At 46.6% G+C, this 11,182-nt stretch overlaps 1 protein-coding gene across 1 annotated transcript; it reads left to right on the forward strand.

The window, feature by feature from the left end:
* The first annotated feature begins 5,757 nt into the window (after positions 1-5,757).
* On the forward strand, positions 5,758-10,822 carry LOC104517234 (secreted Ly-6/uPAR-related protein 1-like). Its single transcript, XM_010161829.1, has 3 exons — positions 5,758-5,809; positions 9,261-9,380; positions 10,611-10,822. The coding sequence occupies exons 1-3, from the start codon at positions 5,758-5,760 to the stop codon at positions 10,820-10,822; spliced, it is 384 nt and encodes a 127-aa protein (XP_010160131.1).
* Positions 10,823-11,182: the final 360 nt, after the last annotated feature.

Below are 11,182 nucleotides of genomic sequence, written 5' to 3' on the forward strand. Positions count from 1 at the left end.
TCCTCTGCACAACCAAAACCTAGTTGATAATGAATGAAAATCCCCCTGTTAAGGGAGGAAGGTACCATGCAACAGGCCAGTCTTCATATGTTATCCATTCCTGAACTACTGCAGAAGGTCACTCAGAGGTTGACAGTGCCATCAGCTGATCAAAGTGTGGACACTGGAGGCTCCCAACCAACAGCACCCCCGTGAATAGTCCCAGAATCCTTCAGCCTTGGTTCTAAATCACCCAACTCTCACATGGAAAATCACGTGGTCACAAGATCCTCTCACATGGCAGAGCATGAACTTACGGGTCATAATGCAAAGGCTTTCACGTATGGTTTGCAGCAGCTGTCACCAGGACAGAAAGGGGAATCACAACATAATAATGAATGCAAGAGGCTTTCATTTGAGGACACATCCAGGCTATGTCTGCACTGGTCCTTCACAGGGTTCAGGATCCATTCTCTGATCCTGATGACAACTGTCACAGCTCATGACTGCATAAATGAACTTTCTTATCCCTCCAACCAGAATGTCCTCATTGGAAACATCCTTGACCCATGCTATGATTCAGAGTGTGCCTCCGTATTGAGTGGGACAGATCCAGTGGGTTCAGGCCATAACAAGACCAGGGACCATCCCAAATGCCACACATCCTACAGAGTCCTCAAGTCCATGGTAGGACGGAAACAGGTTAAAGGACCCCTTTGCGTCACAGAAAGGGTGGTGAGGCACTGGAACAGGTTGCCCAGAGAAGCTGTGGATGCCCCATCCCTGGATGTCTTCAAGGCCAGGCTGGATGAGGCTTTGAGCAACCTGGTCTAGTGGAAGGTGCCCCTGTCCATGGCAGGGGGGTTGGAACTGGATGGTCTTTAAGGTCCCTTCCAACCCAAATGATTCTATGATTCTATGAAATGTCTGGCATGTGGATATCCATCCCTCTGGGGTGCAGTGCAGGATCATGTGTTGGACATTTTGCATGTCTTTCACAAATGTTTGAGGATCTACTTCCCAGGGCTGACCAAATGCAGCTGGGCGAGGTGATGCCTGAAGCGATTGTCCTCAGCCCTGCAGTTAGAAGAGGAATGTGCAGATGTGGAGTCCATGTCCCTGCTGGACATTTTGCATGCCTTTCACAAATGCTTGAGGATCTACTTCCCAGGGATGACAAATGCAGCTGGGCAAGGTGATGCCTGAAGGGATTGTCCTCAACCCTGCAGTTAGAAGAGGAACGTGCAGATGTGGAGTCCATGTCCCTGGACTTCCCTTTTTATTCTCAGATAAACAGAGTTCACTTCTTTTCCTAAAAATACAGCAGGTATGGAGGATTTCCTCCCATCTGCAGAAGTGCACCTGCTCTTTAGGCTAGAGGTTAGCATGCTTAAGCCAGAAACTCGGACATGTGAATACAATTTTCTTATTTGCTTGGAGAAGATCAGTTTCCATTTCCTGTCTTCAGATAGGGTGTGCAAATCCCCAAAATTAAGCATAGACATGGGAAGAAAGGGGTAGGAGCTCTTTACAGATTAACTGAGTCAACCCTGGGACTCTGGATTTCTCTTTGATACTCCCCTATGTGAAGATATGTGGTTATTGTATCAAACAACCCCTGGAAGAAAGACCTAAAGAGCTCCTAGGGGAAGGGTGCTCACTGAGTCATGCTCAAACTTTCACCCTTCTCCAACCTAATGAAACCTGCATTCCTTTCTGCCCAGTGGCAGAGTTTCATCAGGAGGGTGGAGAGAAACTCCACCCAAACAAGTCTTGTCATTAGTGTACACCTGTGAGAGGTGGAAGCTTTGATTAGCTGAACACATCATCAAACATCACTGCAGCCATGGTCACGGACAGCATGGTTTCCCACTACTGAGTCACAGATGAAGATGGTAGAGCCCACAGAGACAGTCGCCCAAATGGTCCCCAACAAAAATCTGCCCTCCCTGAATCACAGAAGCTGAACTCAAGTTGGCTCCATACACTGTTATCTCTCTATTTTCCTTTATCGTCATGATATCTGGAAACCTGATAGCAGACTCTGTCCTGTGAAGCAGCTCCCAGAAAAGACATTGACATCAGGTAGACTGATGACATGGCTACCGTGTCATGGCCACAGTGTCAAATACATTTTTTTAATGCTCATCTCATGACAGAAGGATCTGTTCTGCCTAAATCTGAGACCAGAGTGGCTGTTGCTGCAAAGCAACATCTAGTTCTGGATTGGGCGATGAGAAGGTGCTAAATCAGAGATGGTTTGGAGGAGGACCGCTGGAAGGATCAAAGCCCTGGAGAACAGAACTTCCAGAGAAGGAGTCAAAGAGCCCACTAAAGTCTATCAAAGCGATATACTAGACAAAATGCAACTCCATGGGGGAGAGTGAAATTGCGACTGAGCAATTAACTTCACTAAAAGTGGAATAACAAGAGCCACTGTCTCTAGATGATGCATAAATCAAGTAGAAATATTTTACACAGGGGTAAGTTTATGCATGGCTGATAACCAACCACTGGAACAGCTTATGAAACCTTGGTGTACACTCCCTGTCACAGGACATCTCTAAAACTTTGGTTTCTTTTTCAATCAAACAAGAATTAACTGCAGCAGAAGTAAGATCAGATAGTTATAGAGCACATCACCTTCTTGCCTGTGAACACTGAATTTATATCATCTGTCGTTCATTGCATGTGTGATAAGCACAGAGAGATTATATCTACCTAGATTACCTCATAAATAAGGACAGTCTCACACAGGGAGAGACTGGTAGTTGTTTTGGACAGATACCACTGAAAATTCAGAGAGGCTTTTGGCATACAAGTCTTTTTTCCTACACACTACACCTCATTTATATTCTCAGATCTTCAGACCTGAAACGACACTTCAGTGGAAGTCCCTTATGGCTTCTGTCAGTCAGTGCTCAAAACCTTGCTCAGGGTTTATTCTACCACTGACAAAGGCAGATGGGAATTTAGGTCCTCCTGAGTGCTACAAGCTGTCTAAGGCTGTCCTAACTGCTACATTAAACCACTTCTTTCACCTATTTATCAAGCTCCATTTTAAAACAGGTGGGATTTCTACTCTTCTTTTATTTTCAGAAAGAACCCAATTTTTCCTAGTGTTTAAGATCTTACCTCTGATTTCCAGTCTCATTTAACTCATGCTAGTCTTAACTCAGGTCTAGTCTAGTGTGATCTTTTAGCTTACAGAGCTTTTCTTTCTGCAGCTCTGTTTTCAATGCTTTCAATGTATTTCTGGGGGGAAAAAAAAAAAAGAGTCACCTTTTAGGTTGGGTCCTGTTCTCTCAGTTTTCCCATTAGTTTCCATATGTTGGTTGTTAGGTTTTTTTGGTTTGGGGTTTTTTTCCATCAGGACCCAGTTTCTTCTTGACAGGGACAACAAAATTCCAGGTGAGGAGCCACCAAGGCTTCCTGCCAGGGTGCTAGCACATCCATAATCACCCTGCTAACAGCCTCCCTCACACCCCAACACACAACTTGACATTACCAGTGTTTGTTTGTGTTTGGTTTTGCTTTAGGAGTTCCTTCTCACCCGAGGCTCCTAGTAACCTGTAGATCAACTAATACTTGTAGGTGTTCCCTTTCTTCCACAATTTTACTGGCATGCTCCCAACATCCCTCTCCCTGAAGTCTGGCACTTGAGCACGTTCAGATAGTCTGCGGGAGCTTTAACAACCCCAGGTTTGGTGGTTTCCCGATGCTCTGCCTTACAGCCAAATCTCAACCTTTTTCAAGCCATTAGACAGAGTTAAGTGGCTTTGCACTGCCCAGAGGCAAACAGTCGCACCATGCTGATGCATCCCATGTCCAGACACCACAGTGATGGACAGCCTCCACCAAGCTGGGCAGACTTATTTAGTTTCTTATTTATATTACTATTCCTTCAACCACACTGATTTATTCCAAGGATTTCCCGGTATGCAATGCCTTTCAAGTACAGGCAGACCATTACAACACGCCCGTGTGGACATCTCTATTTCAGCAATCTACACGCAATCTGCCAAGCACCATTTTAGTGTTGTGAACGCCGGAGCGCCAACCTCGCTGTGCTCACCTATTGAGGCATAACCACCTTGGATGCTTAAAGCACTGGATCTCTTCCAGTTTCATGGGTGTTAATTAATATATTGCTCAAATGTGCAACTGCCCAGTTACAACAATGGATCTGGATGTAATCAGGTCTGGTGGCTTTCACAGAGCAGAATTTTTCCTATATACCCAGAGAGGTATATTTGCGATGTTTTTCTTTATGTGCCTGGTCTCTGACAGCACAGCAAGATAAAATAAAGATAAATTATGGTTTTCACTCTCAGAGCCAAGCAAGCATTAAGGTGCACGTCTTTCCCTCCCTTTCCCACGGCACAATACTGATCCTGCTGCTCCAGCTCAATCAGCTTTGTGTCACCTGTGACTGTGGAAATTTTTATTAGCAATGCTTCTCAAATTACTGAGAACCCTTTAGGGAGCAGTACTTTCCCAAAATAGCCCCATTCTCAAACTGGGAAAAAGGATAGGCTGTTGGGAATGCTAGCAATGCCCACATGCATCGCCAAAATGAGCCTGTGACAAGCAAACCCCCAGATGTTAAATCAGCTTGTGCACTCACCTTGTCTCCATCCCTGAAGTCTCGGAGTGATTCACAAACTTTTCTTCTTTGGCTTATTCATCTGTTTTATAGGAAACTACATAATGCTGGGGTTTTTTCAACTCTGGAACCCAACAAAAACCAAGTAGTAGTGTATCATCTTTTCCTATGAAATATAAAATACCACTGGCTCCGTCAAAAGGGAGGAGCAAAGCATTTCTCCCTAACTGCAAGCTTTTTAAGCTGTTTCCACAAATATTGCATAAGACTTCAAAAAAAAAAAAAAAGTATGTTTGAAAGGGTTGCCTTGCAATTCTTAAAGAGAAATTTTCTACCAGAATGGTACTGCAGTGGAAAAATTTATTCATTTCTCCATGTTGGGTTTATTTCCAATCTTCAGAATAAAATCTCAGAAATAGTTGACAATTTTGCAAAAGAAGGCACATAACCCAGGACCTGAAAAATAATGACCCATCCAAATCCCAGACTTGAAGGCACCATCTCCCTTGCTCACCTCCACTGGCCTTTCAGTGACTCTCATGCCCAGCACCTCAGCACCAGGGTACAGTTAAGAACTAAGCCCCTGGGAGCCAGAACCCGGGCTTGCTTTTGCACTGGATTTGGGAAAACAGACATGCTTTGGGCAAACTCAGCCACACCAGCTTCCCACCTGCCAGCCCAGAGACCTGTAGGCATGAAAACATGGCATAGGTTTTGGTGAGGCTGAGTTAACACGCGTGGGAGCCCAGCCTGCTGCTGCTTGTATCTTGACTGTTGTTGCCCAATGCCACACGCGTGACACAACCCAGTTCTTGGCTGGCAGAGCCAGACTTGAAGGAACAATCATAACTTGTCACATTCCCCATCCAAACAGTGACATGAGGCCACCCCTTGCAGTGCAACCTGTGTTTTTCCTTTTCCATGGAACGAGCCCCAGGACATAAACCTGAAGAGCTGACCTATAGCAGGAGTCTGATCACTGCGGTGACATCATCTCCTCGGGGAACTTGTTCCTCTACAAATCCCAATCCAGACTGGAGCTGAGCTCTCCGCTGAACAGCCCGAGGAAATCCGCCCACAGGATCAGCAGGAGGTGGCAGGTGGAAAAACATATAAAGCTCCCTGGGAACAGCTCTCATTTACTGCCCCGGCTGCACGGATCTGCACTCAGCATGAAGACAGTTCTGGTTGGGCTGCTGCTTGGCCTGGCTTGCGTGGAATTGGGTAAGACCACTGCATTCCCGACACTGCAGGTTGCCCCCTGGGAAATGCCTGGCAGGGGATGGGAAAAGCATCAATGCAGAAAGACCTGGTAAACCCCAGGTAGGGGAAATAATGCCTTTAAGTATTTAAGAAGATAAATGGAGAGGGTGAATGGGGAAAGGTGATATGCATTCCTGGTGGGGAGAGATGGAGAGCAATGCACATCATTGGGACGCATAGGTGGTTGCCTGTCACCCAGCCCTGCTCACCTCATACCCTGGGCTGGAGGGGACAGACAGGCTGCTTTATAACAACTAAGGAATGAATGACAGCCACATGGCACAGGGAAATACAAACCCTTAAGGTGCCAACTTGACCCCTCAGGGATGGGATGGGGTATGTTCATCCTTAGCTTCGGCCATCCCTAAAACCTCTTGGCTGGTTGCTGGATGCTCTGAAAAACAGAGGGTGAGACTTCAGTATGGATATTTGAGCAACCTGGTCTAGTGGAGGGTGTCCTTGCCCAGGGCAGGGGCGTTGGAATTAGATGATCTTCCAGCCCAAACCGTTCTGCGATTCTGTGATTCTATATGGGTGAGGATACTGCAAAGATTTTGGAAAGGTTTGTTGAACCACCAGCTCCAGGGTCTTTGCTGATTTCTAGAGATTAGGATATAGGTAGAGATAGGCAATTACCTGAGACTGTTTAAAATCCCAGAATCATCAAAGAATGGTTTGGGTTGGAAGATCACCTAGTTCCAACCCCCCTGCCATGGGCAGGGGCACCTTCCACTGGAACAGGCTTCTCCAAGCCTCATCCAGCCTGGCCTTGAACCCTCCCAGGGATGGGGCATCCACAGCTTCTCTGGGCAACCTGTTCCACTGCCTCCCCACCCTCATAGTGTAGAAAGGTGAGGTTTGGTCTCTGAAGGTTCTGGGTCTTGGGCAAGCTGGCGGCAGAGTCTGCTCATCGCTGTGTTCTTACTCCATCTATTTGTGACCCACTGCAAATACATCCTTTGACTTAGAAACATCCTTGCAGTGACACCAACCCAGTCGGTTTTTAACCTACATAGGCCACGAGATCCTCAGGCTGCTTTCATGAGACTCCAAAAGATCTCAGGGGAAAGGCAGCAAGGCAGCCTGGGCAGGGGTTGAACGTCTCTATCTGAAGACATGGCTGCATGGAGATCATTCAAAGCATTGAAAGTGGAAGAAGGCTGAAAGGCAAACACCTTGCAATTCTTTACGCATGGAAGTGGTTTGGGTCTCTTCTTCAGGCTGCACTGTTTTTTTTAATCCCTCTACCCTCATTACTCATTCCATCCACTGCTGGATGAAGGACATGGTCTGGGTCAAACCCACCACAGAGCTGACCTAGGACAGGTTCAGTTACCTCTATACAGCTACTGAAATTTTTGCATTTATGTACCTGCTGGGGCTTTCTTTTTTCTTTCTTTCAAGATATTTTGCAGGTGACATATTATGCCTTTCTCTCCCTCCTTCTGGGTTTAATCTGGTCCTGGATTTAATGAGGTTGCTGAGGAACTAATAGAGCAAGTTTCCATCTATGGAAAGTTTTCAGTTATGGAAACAGAGAGGCATCACCACACTCTGCTTTAGAGTTGACATGGAGTCAGAAATGGCTTTTCTGGGATGATCCAGTGGGACACAGCTGGTCTAAGAACAGCTCTTGTAGCTGAAGAGCTACAAGAGATGAAGAGATGTCTGTGACCAGTCATCTTCTAGAATTTTGATATCAGGTGGTAGAAGGCACTGTTGGACAGTCATGAACGGTGAAATACTGGTCTCAGATCAGGATACAGCACTGTCCTCCATGTTCACTTCTTCTTTTCTGTTCTGGTCCTTATGGTTTTGGGCTTTCCTCTGACATTGCAACCTTCCTACAAAACCAGTGTCCTCTGAATGCCCCAGAGTCAGTGAAAGATAAGGGGGATGAGGATGTTCTTCCTTAAATCTGCCCTTAACTGGAAGTAACTGTCCCATAGCTCATGGCACTGCCTTTCTCACCCATGAAAATGAAGTTTGGAAACCAGCTCAACCCAGAGGTTGCAGACCAGTTTCTCAGAGGCTTTGTGCTATCACTGCTCCACCCATATATTAGCCAGTCCTACACACTCACAAACACCCATATGCTTGTCAGGTTGACAATGTTGTGTTTTCTCTCTCAGTGGGCACAACATGTTAAAATATTAAACAGCCTCTCATGGGTCATTTGGAAGAGATCTACTGAGGTGCTCAGGTCAGGGATGGCTCCACCGCCACAAGACCACCACCACTGCTCACAATAAAAAGTCCTTCCTACATCTGCAAAGACGACAAAGAAACGTGGCATTGACATGGTGCTTGAGGACATGGTCTAGTGGGTATGGCAGTGTTGGGTTGATGGTTGGACTAGATGATCTTAGACGTCTTTTCCAACCTTAGTGATTCTGTGATTCTGTGAAAGTTTTCGTGTAGGCTCCATTGTACAGCTGAATTTTCCAAAGGAGGTGCTAAGAGAGGTAGATGCCCTGAAAATTCTTTCTAAAGTCAGGTATTCAAACAAACGCCTTCAAAAATGTTTGTCCTTATTACAAAGTCCCAGACGTTTCTAACACACGATGTGGCACAACTAGGAGAAAACACGTCGCTTTGCAATTTTACCAATAGATGGCAGCAGACGCATTTGGGTGGCTATTCAGCTGCCGCCTTGGCAGAAGGCACGCAGAATAGAAAATACCAATCTCGTTTCTGTCATCAAGCCACACCAGCACGACTCCGAAAAATATGCATGCTTGATATCTGCTGGCTGCAAATGGAAAAGTCTCATACCGACATTTCTGAGCAAGTGCTGTGACCAGTGCTTGCATATGTGAAGGTGTCCTGTAGGCAGGCAGTCGGCAAGAGCTTCATAGCATTATCTCTTTTAAAAAGCAGCAGTAGCCCCTGATGAAAAGCGGGATTTAGGTCACAGTCAGCCCTTAGGATCTCTGATACACCTCTGAAATTTAAACTCTGCTCTCAGTTACTAACTTCTGCAGAATTCACACTAAACAAGCACAAAGAAGGGATGGGGGAACTGCCAGTCCTTCAGTGCTGGTGAAGGTCTCAACAGCAGGAGTTGGTTTTGTTCTGTGTTACAGCATTTCTTACTGAGGATGCAACGATCCTATCAAAGCTGCTCAAGCAACAGATCCCTCTAGATCTCTGCTCTTTTTGGGCTGCTGAGGCCCCAAGGTAGTAATCACACTCAACTCCTGCAACACCATCCTTGTCCTTTGGTTCTTGGGTTTGGTTTTACTCCCCTGACATATCCAAGCTTTGCCATTGCCTCCAGATGTTCTTAGTCTCTTAGGAGGATGAAGCACTGACCATCCCATAGTCCCCACCACAGAGCAGAGAATCTGCAGACTTGCTGTCTGTCTTCGCTGCTGTGACCACCTCAGACCCATTCTGTTCTCCTCTGCAGCCCAGTCCTTACGATGTTACACGTGCAAGGAACCAACAGACATCGCTGAATGCAGAACAGCCACCCTGTGCCCCCCGAAAGCCAAAGTGTGCACAACAACGCTGCACTCGGTGGACTCGGGTAAGTTTTATTGCTTGCTGTGAGTGCTTGTGGGACAGATCATGGAGTCACAGAATGGTTTGGGTTGGTAGGGACCTTAAAGATCATCTAGTTCCAACCCCTTCCACTAGACCAGGTTGCTCCAAGCCTCATCCAGCCTGGCCTTGAACACTCCCAGGGATGGGGCATCCACAGCTTCTCTGGGTGACCTGTTCCAGTGTCTCACCAACCTCACATTAAAGAATTTCTTCCTACTATCTAATCTAAATCTACCCTCTTTTAATTTAAAAGTTACTCCTTGTCCTATCACTACAATAGGTGATAAAGGGTCCCTCCTAATCTTTCCTGTAGGCCCCTTTTAAATACTGGAAGGTGCTATAAGGTGTCCCCAGAGCCTTCTCTTCTCAAGGTTAAACAACTCCAACTCCCTCAGCCTGTACTCCTAGGAGAGGTGCTCCAGCCCGCTGCCGAAATTTGTGGCCTCCTCTGGAACTATTCCAACAGGTCCATGCCTTTCTTCTGCCGAGGACTCCAGAGCTGGATGCAGTGTTCCTGGTGGGGTCTCACCAGAGCGGAGTAAAGGGATGAAATTACCTCCCTCAACCTGCTGGTCATGCTTCCTTCTCCCTTTCCCCAAGTCCCAGCTTGGATTATTTAACTTCTCCGTAAGAATCCAGGTGGAGTTATGCAACTTTAGAGTGGGAAAGAGAGAAATCCGTCAGATTCAGAGCCTCATAATGAACTAGACAGGACTGCTCACTCTGTTCTGCCTTTTCTACCCCTACACCCTTACAGACCCTGAACCTATAAATATGTACAAACATACCGCAGAAACCCAGAGGCTCTCTCTTTGTTTGTAGATGATTTTACATAACACCGTCTCACCAGCACTACATTAGTGCTCGTTGGCACTGACACCTTCTGTGCAGAGCCATTTCAGGAGCAACTCACCTAAGCAAAACAGACAGGGACTTGTGTCCTTTGTCTACACAAAAATAAATTTGGAAGGATTGGGAGGGAGACAGGGAATCAGCAGGGCAAACTGGCAGACTTGTTCCTACAAAGAGCGGTCTAGATTACAGACACCCATGGATTAGAGATGTTCACCACTGTATTTGCCTTTATTTACCTGTAAATACATTTACTTCCCCTCCAGTGCACTGTGTTTCTCAATGCCAGCTTTCTGCACCTTCCTTCACCATTTCCTTCTCTCTCTTATCTTTCTCCCCCTCTCCAATCTGCCTGTTTCAGGTTACCCCTTTTTCGGCAACATTACCGTGACCAGAAACTGTGAGGAGGAATGCCTCTCCTATAACGGGATAGGGGCGACCAGACCCAAGTCATGCTGTTACACTGACCTCTGCACCGATGACACCAGGAGCACCAATGGGGTGAGAAGCAGTTCTGCAGCGCTGGGTCTGATGACCATGGTTGTTGGCACGCTCCTCCAGTATGCTCTGTAATGTCGCAAGCGGCCGTGCTCCAGCCAAAACACCCCCACTCCTCTCTCCGCTACGCTGCCTTGTGAACTGTTAGATGCCTTGGGAATAACATTCTTCACTGATGTGTGGCTTCACCTATCTTCAGTGCTGTGAATTCAAGTGGATTCAAGACAAGAGTTTGAGCAGCTGGACCTAAAACCCTTAAAATTCCAGTTTCCAGCTGCTAAGAATATGTTTCTCACCTTCAGCTGCTTCTGGTCCTCAGAACCCACATCTCCCCCTACAGCTTTCCTCTGTGGGGAGCAGTACTGGACTAAGCACCGCAGTTCTGCGCAGCAGGAGGTACTGGTCAGTGCCATCGAGGCTGGTGTTCTCGGGTCA

This window comes from Eurypyga helias, unplaced genomic scaffold (assembly GCF_000690775.1).
Source record: "Eurypyga helias isolate BGI_N326 unplaced genomic scaffold, ASM69077v1 scaffold772, whole genome shotgun sequence".
NCBI lineage: Eukaryota > Metazoa > Chordata > Aves > Eurypygiformes > Eurypygidae > Eurypyga > Eurypyga helias.